The sequence below is a fragment of the Paramormyrops kingsleyae genome, chromosome 10 (genome assembly GCF_048594095.1).
Source record: "Paramormyrops kingsleyae isolate MSU_618 chromosome 10, PKINGS_0.4, whole genome shotgun sequence".
NCBI classification, from domain to species: Eukaryota; Metazoa; Chordata; class Actinopteri; order Osteoglossiformes; family Mormyridae; genus Paramormyrops; species Paramormyrops kingsleyae.
In genome coordinates, this window is record NC_132806.1 from 22216993 (window position 1) to 22236758 (window position 19766).

Genomic DNA, 19766 nt, shown 5'->3' on the forward strand with positions numbered 1-19766 from the left:
AGCATAGGGAACAAGACAGGGAGCATAGGGAACAAGACAAGGAGCATAGGGAACAAGACAGGGAGCACAGGGTACAAGACAGGGAGCACAGGGAACAAGACAGGGAGCATAGGGAACAGAGAGCACCCTGGACGGGATGGCAGTCCGCTGTAGGGTGGAAATGAATAACAGAACATTTTCAATCCTCGCTAACAGCTCTTGAATAGATATTCCACTAAATGTGTACAAGCCTAATAGTATTTAGAATTTATATGTAACACGGATAATTTTCATTTTATTTATTTGTTAATCATCACATTCAGAAATATATGGATTACTGTACGCTATGTATTTGTTTTTAAAATAAACATTAAGTCACATACATTTACTTATATTACCATTTGAAAGTGATTTACAGTAAGAATTGTTCCTTATGAGCTGTTGTGTAGAAGTCATTCCAGGGCAACATGTTTTGTATCTTAAATATCTTTATGTTTTTACCAGACAGTTTATAATCATCACTGTACTCTGGCCAAGCATATGAAATGACGCTGAGATCTGCAGAAGTATAATGCTTTCATGCCTGTAGCATTTATTGTTGGATAACAGTTCACACTGTATGTGCTGGATAATCATGGAAAATAAAGGACATGCCATTTTTAGGGTGAGAAACAAACAAAAATACTAACATACGTCTAACATAAAGAAAAATAGAACATGTCAGGCAACAGCCTATTAACTGAAGAGAACAATTTTATACACATTGTATAGTACTTTACCATTTTATATTATCATAATACTTAAAAAGTCAGTTTTATTTGATTCTTTTCAGGCTTTGAATTGGACTTCGAATATCTGAAATACATAACAGAGTGAAATCTAAAAAAATAGTTTTAGTAATATTAATAAAATATATTACTATATTGCTTTGCCATTCATAAAAAAGTGTTTATTTAGTATGACTGACAATCCCTAATAAATAAAAGGCATATTTGACTGTGTTGAAAAAGAAAAGCAACCTAAACTGAATAATGCTCAGATACTGTGATTGGCGTATATCACTTAAGTCAGTGTTTCCCAACCTGGTCCTTGGGGACTCACAGATGGTCCATGGTTTTTGCTCCCTCCCAGTTCCCTGCCAGACAGTCCACATTTTTGCTCCCTCCCAGACAGTCCACATTTTTGCTCCCTCCCAGACAGTCCACATTTTTGCTCCCTCCCAGACAGTCCATGTTTTTGCTCCCTCCCAGCTCCCTCCCAGACAGTCCATGTTTTTGCTCCCTCCCAGCTCCCTGCCAGACAGTCCACATTTTTGCTCCCTCCCAGCTCCCTGCCAGACAGTCCACATTTTTGCTCTCTCCCAGTTCCCTGCCAGACAGTCCACATTTTTGCTCCCTCCCAGCTCTGGGTAAGCAAAAACGTGTACAGTCTGCGGGTCCCCGAGGACCAGATTCGGAAACACTGACTCAAGCGACCATTACTGTAAGACACTGACAGGAGCATAAGAAACTCTTTGCATTACACAACTGCAAAATAATTTCCACCACTGGTCATACACCACTGCTCATACACATTCTCTCTGTTGTCTGAAAAGCAGCCACTTTCCCCTCCAAAAGCTTCATACCGATCTTCAGCAGTGGTCCCTCTCTGGCTTGTCCAGGAACAGAACCCGTACCAGGTCTTCCAGTTCCGTGCGGCAGGACCGCTTCGCGCACATCTGGCTGATCTGCAGCTCCCCTTCGCGGAAGATCTTCCACCGGCCTGGTATAAAATTCACAATTTTACTGAGATTCTATACCAGATGTGATTGTCTATAAATCTAAAGTATGCTATTAAAACTGCTGTATGTGAGTTTTGTGGATGTCAGTTATATTTCAGATAATATTGCTTAGAGGACATATCGCTTAAACTAACTTTAAATGAATACATACTCTGTGTCGTCCTTGTCAATGGTTTAAAATCGCTGTGCTTGTTGAAGTCCATCACGGGGACCTTCTTGATCTGGAAGTTTCTGAGGAGGCCTGGATGCCAAGCAAAGTTAGTATGTCTGGCCACCATATTTCCAGCTGTCTACAAACAGGGGTGTTGAACCCAGATCATACTGGCTTCATTTGAGATTAACATAAACTTTATTGATCCCCATTAAATATTCACGTCTATAAATTCTGACTTATAGAGTAAAAAGCGTACACAGATATTTTGAAACTATTATAAATTGTATTAAAGAAACAGCCCTTTTGACTCTAACAGTGTGGGAGAAATATCTCTATATCTTACCCAAAGATAGTAAACACAGAAACTTACCACAAATGAATGGAAATGAAATACAATAAAAACTGGAGTATAAACACCCTGCTCTCAATCAACAGGAAAAATCCCCACTAGAAAATAATGACATTGTTTTGAAAGTTTTCATTTAATCATGGTGTCTGTGTGCCGATGATCAAAGACCCAGTGGGCAGTGTATATGAAAATAATGATGAATAATGACGCAGAGGAGGGAAACACGGTACCCCTGACATCAATCTGTCACGGCCCAGCATGAAAGCGATCGCTGTCACCCCACGTCCCATGACGGATTTTTATGAAGCCACAGGATGTATTGATATGTGCCACCTACACCGTTTCAGTGGCCTCTCTGCTGCAAAGGCTGGCACATTATCCATAAAATCAGCATGAAAATATATCTGCACAGCTGCAGATTGATGACCGCATGCTTCATGTAGCTCTGAACTCGAGAAATCATCAAGGAATCAGGTTCTGTAATACAGGACACCTCATATTTTGGCTAATTCTATTCAATAATCAGACAAATTGAGAGCAGAACTGACTGGGTAGAGACATCGATATGTATTTACAGTATATGTAAAAATAGCATGCAGGATCATCTCAGTCCTATTTTACAAATGAGAGCATTGACCGGGTAACAGTCCTGACTTAATCAGACCATGTCCTGCAATCAGCTCTTAAGGCCCTTGCCTGAAGTGCATCCCTTCTTGCACTCGTTTTTCATTTTTGTTGGAAGACGGCAATTCTAGACAAGCCTCAGTATGGAGAAGCTATATTCAGTTATGTGAACCGCAAATCTTTTAATATTAAATGCATGATATTGACACTGACGTGAAATAAAACAGCACTCCTTAACGTGACTGAAAGTCATTTTTATTTTGTTGTTTTTCCACAGCTAGCTAATGTAAAAATGGTTGCCCGACAGCAATTCATCAGTAATATGTTATGTTCGGTTGTTATGCAGCTAGATTTAGCTAACTGGGTCATTTTAGTATTCACAGTGTCAGCATATTTTTGTAGCTGTCATTTGTTATCTAGTTGCGACAGAAGAATTTTCAGGGCAACACAGTATCTATCATTGCTGACCGTGTTCATGCTGAGAGTGAAACCACCTTCAAAGTCATTAAGCATTTATTAAAACAAAAGAATCACTCACTAACAAAAAAAAAAGTTTCTTTTCCCCTAAGCGACTCACTCTCGTTTCCAAACAGACAGGCAGACGCCACGCTCCAAATCCCCTACCTCTCCAAGATGTCTTTTTCATCCCTGGCGTAACATCAGTTTCTAATGTGCTGTATTATATTATATTATCTTGCATTACACAGAATACTACTACAAGACATCATCTGCAACATCTTTAACGTGATGATCATGATGTTGTGATACTAAGCTTGTCATATGAGCACTTTCATAGTCCAAATTTCTTGATTCAGTTTCTGTGTGTGACTGTCACGAATCTGCAGCCGGATTATTACTGGGCGCCGCTTTTTAAAATGTTAGTTTGTTCTTCCAGAAAGCAGGATGGAGTGGATCAGTTTACCAACTGTAATGCATGTCAAGCCACAGACAGACCACTTGAGTGAAGCACCATTTAGTTAGATGACACAATGTGTTCATGACTCTGTAACAAGGGAATTAAGTCTGTTTAGAATAAACTTTGTTTGGTTTCTTTAATTTGTTCTGTCCTTCTCTCCCCACTGCCATATTCCCCCCCCCGTCTTTCCAATGTTTTAGCTGCAGGCATGAGATTCATTTACGACTGATATCCTTTGAAATCAAACAAAATTGTTAAACAATCACTTACGTTCTGGAATAATATTGTTATTATACTTGCAAGGTATGTATACAGTGAAAATGAGTGCAGACAATTTACTGTAACAAAATGACCACATGAACAATTAATGAATTAATTAATGAATCTCCCATGCGACCTCAAACAGCTACTCACAGGAGTCAAAGGAGGCCTGGAGACTATCCCAGGCAGCACAAGGCTGGGGTACATCCTGAAAACTTATTTCTATGCCACATTATCAGTCTTCCATATCACAAAGAGTTGTACCTCTTCTTGGACTGGAAGAATGTCAAATGAGCGATAGCTCAAGGAGTCGCAAATGAGGCACATTACCCGCATTGCGAGGAAGCATCAGTTACGGCACTACAGCCATGTGTGCGTGATTCCCTGAGGGTGATCCGGCTCGTAGGATCCTCACTGCTGAGGACCTGAGCAACTGGATCAGGCCAAGTGGACGCCCACGTAACACCTGGCTGCGGCAGATAAGTGGCCAATTCTGGAGGGCGGGACTGGGTCGCATGCCGGGTCACCAACCGGAATCCGGAGGTATTTTGTCATGTGGTGGGTGCGGCAACATGCTGTACCAGGGCATGCTACCCCACCCTGACCTGACCTAATTTTGATGTTTTTGGTCCCCACAAGGGGAAACTCAGTTTTATAAAAAGTCTGTGATTTGTATTTTGTTTGGTTACTTATGGTTAAGGTTATGGCTGGGTAAGGGTTAAGGTCTTCATGGTATGATTAGAGTTTTCCCCAAAGAAATGAACTGAGAGTCCCCACAAAGATATAATTACTAACCTGTGTGTGTGTGTGTGTGTGTATGTGTGTGTGTGCGTGAGCGGGTTTACCTATCCTTATGGGGACATAATGTCCCCATAACGTGATAAATATCCGTTTTTTTTCCCTTATGGGGACCGGTTTCCTGGTCCCCATAAGGGAAAACTCTATTTTATAAAAATCGGTGACTGCTCTTATGGTTATGGTTAGGGCAGGGTAGGGGTTAAGGTTGTCATAGTTAGCGTTAGTATTTTTCCCATTGAAATGAATGAGCGGTCCCCATAAGGATATGTTTACCCTACATGTGTGTGTGTGTGTAAAAATTCCATGTTGCCAATCACAGTAACCCTCTCTGGCTAAGCCGGCACTGAGGAACCTGAAAATACCTTTAGCGATGGTCCATATGTGCAGCTCGACTTCTTCTGATGGATCCGTCTCCAGGGCGACGGTCCTGATGTTGTCCTCTCCCGCAGATTCCAGGGACTCGTACACTGGCCATGTTTCCTCCCCACAGAAATACTCCCTGCTGTCCTCGTTCTTCAGAGCCAGCTCCTCTGCTGCTGAGACAAAGGAGCATCTCACACACGGGCAAACACGAGCCTCACGAAACACATCAAAGCAACATCTCAGCCCCAGTGTAATAATACTGCCTGGAGAGTCACATTCCTTAAAAAAAGTCAGTCAATATGTCCAACTAACAATCATCCTAAGCAATACCAAAGCCATATCCATTTAAGCAACTTATAGCTGAGGAATCCTTCAGAATCATTTATAAAGAACAGTAAGGTCACATTGTTGTAGTTTATTTAATGGCTTTAGCTAATTTCCAGAATGCTAGATTAAATGCAGTTACGATTATGTTTATTATATGACGAATCATCTGGCTCTACGGCGCATATGAATCGTTTTCCAGTTGGAAAGCCATTTAGCAGCTCGTTATCCATCTTTCGAAGCTGTCGGCTAGGTTTTGTTTCGCTTTGTGATTCTCGTCGTGACCAGGCCCCGCGGTGCCACACACAATTCATCCAGGAACATTAAGAATGCATGAGATATCTGTGGTTTCTCCGTCGTTTTCTGGGTTTGCTGCAGCTGTCTGTATCCCCGACTCCGACCACGGACTCTAGCCGCACACGGCCTCGCTGGCTGTCTGTGAAATGAAACCAGGCCGTAAGCCTGAGTGGCTTGGACGCTGTCGCTCAGTGCTGCTCCAGACTTCATGAGTGCCAGCTTCAGAAAGACCTTCAGCATGGAAAGTCCGTGGGCATCTTCGAGGGGGGGGGGACACACTCTCATGCCAAATTAGGTACAAGCTGCCCCATGAATCATGTCTTCTTTAATTCTACATACGCAAATTTCTTAATAATGGCTTTAATAAAAACCAATTTACATGTTGTTGTATTTTCCTTCTAGTATTTTTAAACCTTTCTAAAAAGCTGCAAAAATAAAAGAAAACCTTAAATTGTCAACAAAGAGATATTCATGACACTGTAATGGATCTGATAACAAAAGAACCTATCTTATTGATTAACCCTACAACATAATAGTCATCACATTAACAGAACAAATACTGAATAATTGGCCTCAAATGTCCAAGCACTTATGAACAAGGATTACATTCTTTTAGGAATCCCCTCAGAATAATAGCAGAACAAAGTGATGTGTGTGCAAATACATCTATTTAATTTCCACTGTTATGCTGTTGATACTCGTTATGCCGTTAAATGTAATTTAAATGTAATTTGCGTTTCCTGCCCGTCCAGCTAAGACCACGAGGGAAGATACTCCCTTAGCTTGGTGGTGTAATGTGCTTTCCCAGAAGCCTGGGGGCGCTCATACCATTTTACCATACCTGTTAATGCTGGTTATTATTAAAACGCCTGTCCCTTTAAGGGGGCTTAGCTAGGTAAGGGAGTGTTGTCATCAGGTAGCCATAGAAAGCAAGTTTTAGGATCTTGTCTACATAAATATTGTGCAGAAAGTCTCTTTTTTGTTGTTCTCCAATGTTCTGCAGTTTGTGATGAGCTTCTATAGCGTTTATAGTGTTTTCACCATTTGTTGCCTTTGTTTGATTTGATTGACCACCCCAACCCACCAACGATCATTCAGACTCTAAGGAACATGCCAGGAGTGACTCTACTCTGTTGGGCCCTTGAGCAAGGCCCTTAACCTGGAGTTGCTTTGTCACTGGGTATGATGTTAATCTACATCCAGCCCAACAAGCACAGGTCCTCCAACTTGCAGGGAAAATGTGGGGGTTGTTGGCAGGACTGGCTCTCCAGCCACTGGGGAAAAAAAACTCACACTGGTACATTCCATTTGGACTAGTGTGGTGCTGAGGTATCACTGGCTGGCTACCCTCAGGTTCTCATCCCTGAGGTGGATTGTCATGTCGTGGGTGCAGCAACACGCTGTAGCATTTGCTCCTGGGGTTTGCTGTTGCCCATGTGTCACTGAACCATTTTCTACGGATCTTTGCTGGTCCCCCTACTCACTGTACCTGTATATACATTTTCTCTGGACTGCAGAATATGTTGCTAGGTCACGCTGACCTACTGTATCTCATCTTTCACACCCCACACATGTTAATAGCCAGATTGTACCTTGACAAACCTTGCAGCACCTGCCCTCGACCTTCTGGGGGTATTTGCAGGGGTAATGCTCAGGGCAGTGGATCTTCTTGCATTCCTGCCGGGTGACGTTGCACGTGCAGAGGACGCACTCCATAACGCCGAAGGAGCGGAGGACAGGGTGCCAGGACTCGCCGTGGGAGTATGTCTTACCGTTGGAGACACATACTGGACGGGGAGAGACGTAGCACAGGAAGAACCCAGTCATCCTGGTAATCCCATTGATGCCAGCGCCAGATTTATAAAACCCTACATTTTAAAATCTATAGCACAATATCGTAGAGATGCTACACAAAGCTATGTGGCATTGTCGCTCCCTATCCATCGAAACATTCCCACTACAGCCATTCAGAGGTGGGAGATAGGCAATTAAGAGACGGAGGAAATGAGAACGTATTTCACGGAATACACACGAGGGACGTGAGGTCTTATAACAGGGCTGAGAAAAGGAGGCTGTCTATCTTAGGCTGCTTTTTTCATGCCATACATTGATTCCTTGTGACTTTACAGAAATGGCGAATGGGAGAGTTCTGGCACTCTTTCCCAGCAGAATCGCTCATGTTTGTTCTCTAATTTCCATTTTAAGGGTCACAACACACAAATCAGTGATTTATAACTTTAAACTTCCAGTCTATAGGTGATTTTAGAACCTATATAGGGCAGCTTCAGCCATCCAATTATTTTTGTCTTAGGTCCCCTGAAAAATTATCTTCCTAAATTGACTTAGCAATTTTTCCGTCTAAAAGTGCCGGTGCTACTCTGAGACCCCCTAAGGATGGGGCCCATTAGGGGGTCTCATACTGCCGAGCATAGGAGCTCCCAAAGCCAGTACCAGGTCTGTGGCCAGCATTCCACCGGGCTACGAAACCATCTCGATCCGCTGGCAACCCCCCCCCCCTCCCTCCCCACAGCCATAAACTGGCCAACAGACATTAAAAGGATGGGAACTCCTAGCCTAGCGGGACACTACTGCCTTGTTTCCACCAACGTGGGGTCGGTGCCAATGCTGGGCTGGTTCTCTCTTGGTGCATTTTGAGAACTTGCCCGCGTTTCCACTGATTTTAAAAAAGAACAGAATGGAAACGTTAAATAAGCAGAAGTGACAGTAAAGTACTGTGGTGAACTGTCATCCTGTTCTTGCTCTTTATGGAATATTGTTTCTCTTATATGAGGATGAATTGTTTGTATATTCCAACTTCACAATAAAAAAAAAGATATGAACTATCTTGGCGGACTGTAAGAAAATGTTTAGCTTTTATCTGTATTATTAATTTTAAAGACACTATAAGTTATGTATGCAGGTTTGCTTTCAAAAATAACATCAAGCAGCCTTAATAATTCATGGCAAATGCACTCAAGAAGACAGTATGTGACGTTTTTGTCTTTTTTTTAAACACTGATTTGATGGAGATGTAACCTAATTAGCATTAGCCACAAGAATCCTTCATATCATGCTTTGACAAATACTTCTATTGTTACTGTTGTTAAACAGTTTGGTGAGATTTGTTTTTGTTCCTGTTGATGGGACTGCCAACTCTTGAGGGTTAATGTGGCAATTAGTACAATCATTTTTTTGTTCATGTAGATGCAATAGCCAGTCCTACTACTGCTGATGTTACGGTTCCAAGTTATGAAACCAGCATTTCTGTGGTGCTGTGCTGGAGTCATTTTATCTGGCCCAGGGGCAATTTTATTGCAGTGGAAATGCCAAGAACCACTTCTGGATTGAGAAAAGGTCCAGCACCGGCGCAGCGTCAGTGGAAATGGCATCCTGGGTCACATGTCACAGCCTCTGGAGCCCTCACCCCAGCTCTGCTGCTCACGCTTGTCGATGACGATCTGCATTGTAGTGCCAGCCGCCCGGTTCTGGTCAGTCAGAAGCCGCCGGTGCGAACGGAAGCTGGGCTGGTGGGGGACTGCAGCCAGGGAGCGGAAGGGCAGCAGCTCGTACTGCGCGCGCTGGTACGAGTGCCTCTGCAGGAAACACAACGGCACCTGGGTCACTGACCCATAACTAATGCACATTATGGGCTGTGTGTTGAAGAGTTTGGACGAGCTTTAAGTATTTTAAGTTTAGCTCACCTGTTAATAATGCAGGGAATGTGTCAAAATATTTATAAAGGCACCACTACGTTTCCGTCTTTTCTGTGGTCAACAGGATAAGATGCTTTATTTGGCATTTGCACAGGTACATTGGAATGCTTCTTTTCACGTATCCCGTCATGCTCTCCTTAAAACACACACGTGTAAGGACTGAAACCTGGGGTCTGAATGCAGGGTCAGGCACCCGTGGAGTATTTCAGGGGGTTAAGGGCCCACAGACATTATTCTGCCAAGGATGGGATTCAAACCAGCAACCTTCTGATCAGAGGTGCAGTGGCTCTCTCCATAAATTTAGCCAACTCATCGGTATATTTTGTGAATTTCAAACAGCCAATCGGTTTTGCGTCAAGTGCGGTGACCTATTACAGACCAAATCGCGCTTCCCTGTCACAGTTCCGCGGTCCAACAGAACCAGCTCCGTTGGTTGAGCTGCTTGAAAAACCCAGCCAAATCAGGTGAGGAAGTCCCCACGATGACAACAATATAATTTCATCCATTTTCATCTTTCTTAGATTGCAGTTAAATGAAAGCCTGTGGAAAGTCCCCACAAATATAATGTGATTCTGGCTCAACTCAACTAATATTTGGTGTCAATCACGATTGACCATCTCAGAATTGAACCATTTTGTGGTATTTTGTTTGCTCCTGGGCCAATATGAAAAATCCAAAATTTCTCTGGCCTACTCATGCAGTATAGGAGTTACACTGGTTTGATATACAATGAGATTTTTCTTTTGTTTGCAAAAATGCATGGTCGGCCATTTTCAGATGCCTGTATCTTTGTAACGGTAACACCTAGGCCCCTGAAAAAAACTGTGAATATACAAGTGTTTGGCCTAATTCTAAGTATGTATTCATTGCGCTTGTAACATGTACCCAATTTAAGATAAAAAAAAAAATCTCTCTAATCTCTCACGAGGCCCAGAATCTCATGGGATAAAAATATTGTCACTTTCAATGCGTCATATAAAAGCTCTAGGCTCCCTTTACAACATATAACAAAAACCCAGAATGTTTTCTGTTTTAAGGGTTTTATTTTTGTATTTAGTTTGAAGCTCAATAAAACCCTCAAAGAAGAAAATTGAGCTCCTCTGCCAGCTGAGCCCTCCTTGCCCGCGCCGCTGCCAGCTGAGCCCTCCTTGCCCGCGCCGCTGCCAGCTGACCCTCCTTGCCCGCGCCGCTGCCAGCTGACCCTCCTTGCCCGCGCCGCTGCCAGCTGAGCCCTCCTTGCCCGCGCCGCTGCCAGCTGACCCTCCTTGCCCGCGCCGCTGCCAGCCTGCACTCCTCTGTTGGCGTCGGCACATGCAGCTCAGCAGCACACCTTCTAAAGTCCTCCAATGTGTCCTCATTTATGTCCAGCAGGCATCCGTCACAGGTGCCAATGTTATGCGACGCGCAAGACGTCACGAAGAATGCGGTGACCTTCTGAAGGCTGGATTGTAATGTTCCGCCCGACTTATCTAAATATCTGAAATGCATTTTTAGCAATCTGAATGTCCTTTTATTTACAGTACATGCTTATTTCTGATAATGGACTCAAAAGGTTTTTTAATAATATGGTTTGTTATTTACTTAATATATAAAATACCATTTAATAATGCACCACTGTCTTTAGACGTGGTTTTTGTTGGTCAAAAGCGCAATGACATTGCGCTGCCTTAAAACAGCAACGCGCTGACAATGCGACTGGCCAAGCCTCATTTGAAAAACACCACTCCTGCGAGCGCGAAGCGGGCACAGACATGTGACGATGTGTGTGCATGGCGTGAAAATGAGCAATGCGCAGGTATGAAACTAGCAAAACCATTCTGTGTTGCACTTTGCGCAGGTCCAAAATAGGTGTCACGCTTCGGCAGGCAGGTGAGCAGGGAAGCAGGCGAGAGCAGCCAGGAAGTCCGATAAAGGGGTTTTATTGGGCACACGACGAACAGGCACGGACATCCACGGACAATACAATGACAAGTCTGGGGAAGACTGACTCCGACGAGGACTAAATACAAAAGACAAGCTAGACATAACAGGACACAGGTGATCACAATCAGGGCTGAACACGAGGTAACGAGGTGGGCGTGGCACACATCAGGAGCGGAGAGAGCGGATCATGACAATAGGGCCCAATAAATTTCAAGTCAAACTCCTAAACTATGTGAGCTAGGCCAGTGAAATTTAGGATTTTTATTGTTAGCCCAGGGGCAAACAAAATGCCACAAAATCATTCAATTCTGAGATGGTCGAGCGTGGATCATTTGTTGAGTTGAGCCAGAATGACCCTAAACTATGCAAACATGTGTCTGTTTCTGGACTGTAATCCCTGCAGAAGACCAAAGAGTTTTAGCTTCCAGTTATTACAAATGATATAAAACCAAGGAAATCTGGATGAGATTTCATTGTCCTGCAGAGATGTTATTGATTATAACTTAGCTGATGGAATTAATTCCAAAATATTTAGGTAGCTGGCAGCACAAAATATGGTTAAATTTAAAAATAACGTCTAAAATATGTTAGCATCAAGTAACATTCAAAATAGGTCCTCGGTGTGCTGGCTGTGACTGCGCATTGTAAATTTTCAAAAGACATTTTGTGGTGAATAATTTTTAGAATATTTATGACACTGAATGCTTCTCCACGTCCATTTCTCTGTTTGTGGGTTAAAACACATGGTGTACATCTGTTGTGTACATGTGCTGAATGTATCTGTGTTGTGTCCTATGCATGAGAAGCAGATCTTAGGTTACTTTGCAGTAAATATGTAGGGGGATGCCCTACACTAATGAGCGCATGTCCGGGTCCCAGCTGTGCCGATAATCTGTAGGCGTCGCAGTAACTCCTGCGAGGATCATTCAGCTGACATGAAGAACGAGGTCATGGCGTGTCCCACATGCTACGTACCGCCCCTCTGTTTGCCGGCTGGCGGGGGCGCTCCACTTCGCCCTGGTCCCACGGTGCGTCTCTGTCGCCGGATTCTCGAGATGAAGCAGACAGTCCACATCACTCATGTGTAGGCAAGCAGTGCAACAACTTAAATCACGCTATTCCAGAAGCTACATTATTAACCCGTAATTTTCTGTTTATCAGGATTATATTTGTGTTCTGCGTACTTGTTTGCTCTATCTGAACTGTCTGTGCACACTGTCCATTTTGCACTATATTATATGCTGCTGCTGTTTGCACAGAAATTTCCCCCCCGGGATCAATAAAGCTTATATTATTGATCTAAACTTTACAGATCTAATATAATCTAACTTAATCTACAGTATCTGACAGTTACCATATGGTATCAATATCGACCTTCATTCAAGGCTGCGCTCACTGATCCAAATATTACCAAACCAATGCAGTACAAAAATTCCAAAGCCTATATTGTGTTACACTAATAAAAATTCACAATATCAAAAAGCAGTTCTCCCTGCTTGGGTTACAGCTCTTCACTGCTTCATCCTATAATGCATAGACTTCCCTTTCATCCTCGACCAACAGATGCAAGACATTAACAATTCGTAAATTCGTAAATTTATTGGCATGCTGAAATAATTTATTCGGTTACGACAGTTCATACCGCTGTTAAACACTGGGAATGTTCACACAAAATGCCTTAACGCCAGTGAGTGGTGTCCTGCTAGTCAGTTCTGGGCCTCGATCTCAGCAGGAGTTCATATAACAGAAGTAATGATGACTGGCTCATATTTGGCTAAGAGGATGTTGGTCACTGGTCTAAAGGTGATGCTCGCCGTCCTTTACCCACCTTTACAAACCTGGCAGCAGGACTCCGGCACAGACACGGGGGATGGGCAGCTCAGCTTGGGGCAGGTGCGCAGCCGGCAGTAAACTTTGCCTTCCTGGAGAGGCAGAGGACGCCCCACCCCCCCGCCCAAGGACACCCCACCAGGGAAAACAACATGTAACTTTCAGACAGATACAGAAAGTGCGCTTTCACCTCCCTCAAAGGCTCTATGGTGAAGCACTCAGAATATCACGATTTTACCACTCGTGCACCGATATCTATAAATGATGCATAGCTGATAGAAAGCAGCTTATAAAAAGCCATGTTTTCTGTAATGCGATAATTATATTCCACTAACAGTGCAGGCGGCCATATATGATGGGCACTGCAGTCCGGGCCAGACACTCACAGAGCAGCTGCACTGGGAACACTGGTTGGCATGGCGACTGGGGAAGAGACCCTCCGCTACAAAGACATCCCCGTGCTGGTACAGCGCACCTTTATAGACACAGGGCTTCCCTGCGTTGTGGGCGGCTGGTGGGGGCGGGGACACCTCTACACACACGAGGGCACAGACACTGCATTGTAATACGTGGGCGTATGTCTGCAAATACCTGCACGTCAATATAAATGCATAACGTACAAAACAATGGGCTACAATCTTAATAATAATAATAATAATAGAAATGACAACAACAATAATAATAATAATAATAATAATAATAATAATAATCCATCCATCCATTTTCTGTACATGCTTGGCCTGTGCAGTGTATACAGTGACACCGACAGGGAATTTGTCAACTAAAATAAATGATTGATGTTGTTATTCAGGGAAGATGGGCTGATTAAAATTCATTTTGCATGTTAACTATGAGCCATTATACTAAAAATGGAGGGGAAAATGAGGTGTGGATTTTTTTCTATATAGTTACACACAGTTGAAGGGGCTGATCAGAAGCTTGAATAATACAAACCAGTGTTTCGCAATCTGGCCCTTGGAGACCCACAGCCGGTCCACGTTTTTGCTCCTTCCCAGCTCTTACCGGACTGTCTGGCAGGGAGCGCAGAGGGAGCAAAAACGTGGACCGGCTGTGGATCCCCGAGGACCGGATTAGGAAACGCTGATATAGACTAATAGCACTGCATTCTGAATGCAGTGTGAGGTTGAATCACATGGGCAGCATGTCAGCTGAAGGCACTGGCACAGAAGGGGCCCTACCTGGGCACCGATGGCAGCACTGTTGCGGCATCGGCACGGGGCTGCTGCACTTCAGGGGGGGGCACCTTACACGGTTACACAGCACGTTACCCCCCTGTAGGTGGGAGAGGCATGGCAGTGTCTCAGTACTAAATCCAGGCCGTGTTTTCAGTTCTCCCAGGTAGTTAGTATAATAATTACTGATTCTGATTGGTCAGAGGCTTCACACCTGGCTCACAGGTGAAGGAAGGCTGGAAAACCAGCAGGGCTCGGCCTTTGAGGACCGTGAGTTGAACAGCCCTGACATACACTTTAAAATTACAGTCACAAATGAGAAGGAAATATTTCACTGCCTGTGTAACATATGTCACAGACCAACTGAGATTAATTTTGTTCTCATTGAGAAAAAAAATACTCCATATGCACACATTTTTCCCAAGTATGCATCTGGTCTATGGTAAATATGTATAGTATTACTTAAACCTAATTATAAAAAAAAAGAAAAAAAACCCTGAGAACAACTGAAGGGACTCAGCGAGAAATACGATTCATACCTCGGTGCAAAGACAGCTAACGCAATACACATATCCGTACGGCTCCAAGTACGGGTGCCACTGCTCTCCCAGTCTGTACTTCTTCTCCTGAAACGTGCACAACCTGTTGGATTCTGGAGGGGCGAAGACGGACAGCGGCTGCGTGACGGACAGGTCCACGGCCTCCTCCTGTTTACTGCGGTGGTCGATCTGCCCAGCTAACTGGGTTTCTTGTCACACATCTCATTTAGGGATATTTTATACAGACTGGGAAACTGGCCAGTATTAAGTATTGCTTTATTTTAAGAAAGATCACGCCACCGTATAAAATAACACTTATCCGTTCAATTAGCATTTCAATTAATTAGCACATAATTTCCATATAGCTGAGACTTGTTCTGTTTGTAGTTGAGGCTTAAGCCCCGCTTACGTTTCGAGGGGTCTGACTGCACCCTGTCGCCGATGGTTTGCAGTAACATCCACCCCAGCAGGACGCTGAGATCTCTGAGCCCCCGCTGTGCCGCCATGATGCCACCCAACCAAACGCTCAGTTGCCCAAGAGCGTCTAAAACTAAAATATGAGAATAATGAAAAATTCATGGTAAGACCATGGGCAGCAATCGTTTTATACGAGGCGAATCTGTTGTCTATAGACCTAATTTCTATAAAATTTCATATTTAAAATTTCATATTTCATATTTAAAATGCAAGCTTTATGGCAAAGATGTAGCCTACCATATGGCTTTACTGCTGTATAGGCCTACTGTATATTCAGCGTGTCCTATTGAGACAGAAACAGACTGACTCTCTGCTTGGCAGTAAATAATGGGAACATCTACAAATGCCGGAGAAGCTCGATAGCGCAGTTCTTTGCCTGAAAATGGATGAAAATGCTGCAATTCAAATTCAAGAGAGACGCTACACTTACTGGCAAACAATTATCTTACTGTAATCCCATCAAACCCAGAAGGAACCAGTGTGAAGCATTTACATTTCAGGCACAAGTTCAAAAGGTAGCCTATTCGCAAGAGGAATGGAGCTGTACGAGACACCGTTTTTTGGTTGAGTCTCGGCTCATAAATGGCAACTAAAAATAGAAGAACGCAATGCATAATAACGAACAGGGAGAATTTCAAACCCTGCGTTTTAGTTAGAACATTTGCCCGACAGATATCATGACATTCAACATGTAGCAAGCCGACTGCTGTTTTTGGAGAACTGTACTTCATGTAGCCGCCACAAAAAATATGGAAAAATCCCTAAGAGCAGTTTGAAAGATGGGTTACATACGGGTCTTAAATAAGATCATGTAACAGTTCCTTATGCGCGGTGTTTGGGAAGTGGCTGAAATGGGCAAATAATTCAGATTCCTTTTTAAAAATGAGTTGTCACCACTTAGACTGTATTTGAGGCTCGTGATATATGGTTTATCATTGCAAGCAAACCCAGATGTTACTTTTCCAGCATCCAAACTGTACCAAACTATGAAATTTGGAGATGAATCTTGCAAATACACCTATGCATTAGTTAACATTTTAGCAACATATAGAAAGCAATATGCAATGCCTAACATCTATTTCCAAAGATGTTACTGTAATATGAACCTGAGTTTTGTTGAGGGACGTATTACACTATGGAATTCAAAAGCCTGTTAATTTAACTTAAAGCACCGACTTAATACAGCTGCAGCGTCACAGCTTCAAAGGAACGATCCAAAGCTAATCAATCAATACGTCATTATGCATATATGACACCACGTGGTCTATATGCAATTCAAGCGCTACGGCTGCCCTTCTTCTTTTTTGTGCCTTGGCAGCCGTGACAAACGCATCATTCATGCGTGCCTCGTTTTTATAGGACGACCTACACGAGATGTGCCTCAAAGCTGAGCTGTCAGATAGCCGCCCGGAAAGGACGAAGCTGCCTACCACATGCGATATCTTATTGACCCATTAAGTAACATCCAAAGCATATTAAACGAGAATTAGACAAACCACAATATTTAAAGTATGCGTTTGGCCGTTATGATTTATTATTTAATGTTTCTGTTGTTCTATGTTTATTATTCGGCTTGTCTACATGAACAGATGTTTAAACAACTTATAAATTTTAAATCAATTTATTCAATTTGCAACAAACAGGCTACATTTCACCAGGCAAACGCACTTAAGATTTAATGTAAAGCAAAAATAAATGTCATTTAAATTATTCAATTATTTATGTCTGATACAGCCTGAAATATATTACGACAATATCAGTAAATTTCAATTGTAGCTTTAATATTATATTAGTGAAGACTTATGGGAATTGCATTTCTTTGTCATTTTAAATAACACTTTCATTAAAAAAAAAAAAGCGTTTAACCGTCGAAGAGAAATGCTCAGCATACTGTAGCACTAAATGGACCGTACTTTAACAGCCATATAGAACACCACGAGTCACAGTTTTAGTTGTACATAATCTAGTATCATCACTACATCGACATTAAATATTATGCAGAACTTACCGAAGTCTCTGAATGATTTAGTGTCTTGGTCCTAAAGCGCTTCAATCGCGGTTAAAGAAAAGGTACAAAGACTTCTTTATCAAAGACCATTAAACTGCAACAAACCCCCTCCTTTATTTTCATTCAGGACATCCCAAAGTAGTATTTTGAAGTCATATTTGGAGCAAAATGCAATTAGGACGAAAGCACGCACCCCGAAACGTGTACTCTGGACCAGAAAAAGAAAAAAAGGATGAAACTTTAAAAACAAAACACACGTACGGTATGGTCTTTGGCACCTGTACGCGCAAGTAATAAATAAATCAAAGGCGTACAAGTAAACTTGGATCACCGAGATTACTTCCAGACTCTCCCTAATCTTATCAGGAAAATAGGGAGAGCACCAGAAACGGGAAAACCAGGATTTTTTTCCTCGTCCAGACTGGCCAATGGTGTACAGCGGGTGTCTGTCTGAGAAAGGGGCTTTGGGGTGTCGGCTATTACCCTGCTGGGGTCTTTTGGGTGCTGAGGTCGGCTAGAGATATTTTACTGCCACGTCTTGTCGCCACATCATTAATCATGAAATATTTTGTTTGAAATAAAAGTAAACATTATGACACTTATAAGTATTATAATTCACAACGACGCCTATATTTAACTAGTCAACTTAAGGCAGTACCGTGCTCAAAGGTACAAAAGCAGACCTTTTTTTGTTAAATGAAACAAGAATAATTTGTGCTTGCTGCAGTACTACCGAAGAAAATGTTATGTTTAGTTCATATTTACACAGTAATATCCTTTGGAGACCACTATAACAAATACTGACATTATCTACAGAGTGTTTTATGACCACAGTCGGTTCATGCGGACGGAAACCTGACTTTCTGCCAGAGGCGGACCATGGATAGTATTCAACTGTGGTGTGAGTTAGCAAGGATTTAGTTTAGTGTTAAAGCATGTTCAACTATTAATAGATTGCAATAAACCAAGGGGGGACGTCTTCACCAGCACAGGTCAAATGAGGAGAAAAAAATGCCGAAGCCTTCACATTTCCAAAAAGATCCATTTGAAATTGATTTTGATTTCAGCCATAATCCCTGCAGCTCAGCACAAACAGAATTCCTACCAGATGTATAAAAATACTCGTTTTAAAAGCATAACATATTACCTAATATTGTACTATCTGTATTAAAACAATACTCACATAGTATGGGAATACTACGATTTTAGACAAACTAGTGCTTCAGGATGCCCACTGCAATAGGCAGCCATTTTGACTATATTTATCTATGCAGTGAACTAAGGCTCAAGTCTTTGGACTACCTTCAGAGCTGTAAAACGCCAAATTATAAGGCGCCACCTTCAGGCTGAGTAATGAATAATGTGCGACTGAAACACAAGGAAACAAAATACAATCCCAGCTGTTAATGTTTAATAAACATTCCATTTTTCAGCTATTTCTGTTTAATTGATCCCTTAAATGCATTTGCATTTTGTCACTCTCTCAAGCATTCACACAAAGCCACTTAGACTTAATAGCACTGGGCCAAATTCAGTCCAAAATAATTTGAGAGATTTCAATTCTCCCAATTAAATGATATAAATCCTGCACACGGAGATAACCAAGATGAATACGGAATTGCAGTAAACATCTGTTTTAGTTTTTAACAAAAAATATATGCACATAATGTTGTGCATCCATCTGTCTGTCCATCCATCCATCCATTACCCCCTATCTTCAAACCACAAATTGAATACAGATTGGGATGTTTCTGGAGTCCATCCCAGGCAGCGAAGGGCATAGGGCAAGGAACAACCTCAATGCCTTTGAAATAAATTTCTCTAAATATTCTTTCTTTCAATGACCACCTAACTTTTGAAATTAAAGCCTAATTTAGATGTAGGACATACATAGTTCTAGATTCCATTTTGGGGGGTGGGGGGTCTTTTTTGTCTCAGTCCCCCCTAAAAAATAATTTTTATAAAACCATTTAGTAATTTGTGCTATATTTTCATGTGCATTTCACAGCCCCATATTTCTCCAGGAGGCTGAGCTCCCATAAAGGTCAAAGCCTATAGAATCGCCCCTGAAGTAAGATAAAATGTATTTTATTTTATATTATATTGATTACGGAGGAAATAATCATGCATGCAGCAGTAAGATACACAAAGTACACAGATATATAATGCAAAGCAAAGTGCAAAGACACATAATACAAATAATTGTAATCAATACATGTATAGCGATGCAATATAAGT

The 19766-nt window shown here is 42.3% G+C and overlaps 1 protein-coding gene across 3 annotated transcripts; it reads right to left on the reverse strand.

Moving 5' to 3' along the window:
- Positions 1-546: 546 nt before the first annotated feature.
- LOC111859773 (chordin-like protein 1) lies at positions 547-18776 on the reverse strand. 3 transcript variants are annotated; one of them, XM_023842754.2, is made up of 13 exons: positions 17529-17981; positions 15453-15593; positions 15044-15156; positions 14511-14604; positions 13698-13843; positions 13310-13403; positions 12457-12530; positions 9270-9438; positions 7438-7632; positions 5224-5394; positions 1911-2000; positions 1604-1740; positions 547-834 (listed from the first exon to the last, which is right to left on the reverse strand). In XM_023842754.2, exons 2-12 carry the CDS (start codon positions 15547-15549, stop codon positions 1610-1612), a joined length of 1374 nt encoding a protein of 457 aa, XP_023698522.2. In that variant the 5' UTR covers positions 15550-15593; positions 17529-17981; the 3' UTR covers positions 547-834; positions 1604-1609. The 3 variants fall into 3 exon arrangements, with proteins under 3 accessions (XP_023698522.2, XP_023698521.2, XP_072573619.1); XM_023842753.2 differs by lacking the exon at positions 17529-17981 and adding an exon at positions 18712-18776 and having other exon boundaries at positions 547-1740; XM_072717518.1 differs by having other exon boundaries at positions 547-1740.
- Between the last annotated feature and the right edge of the window lie 990 nt (positions 18777-19766).

Coding starts and splice junctions, on each gene's coding strand:
- LOC111859773 (XM_023842753.2), bottom strand. CDS start 15,549: ATGGCGGCACAGCGGGGGCTCAGAGATCTCAGCGTCCTGCTGGGGTGG. Junction 14,605..15,043: donor TTAGCTGTCTTTGCACCGAG/GTATGAATCGTA, acceptor TCCCACCTACAG/GGGGGTAACGTGCTGTGTAA. Junction 1,741..1,910: donor ATTGACAAGGACGACACAGA/GTATGTATTCAT, acceptor ATTTTATACCAG/GCCGGTGGAAGATCTTCCGC.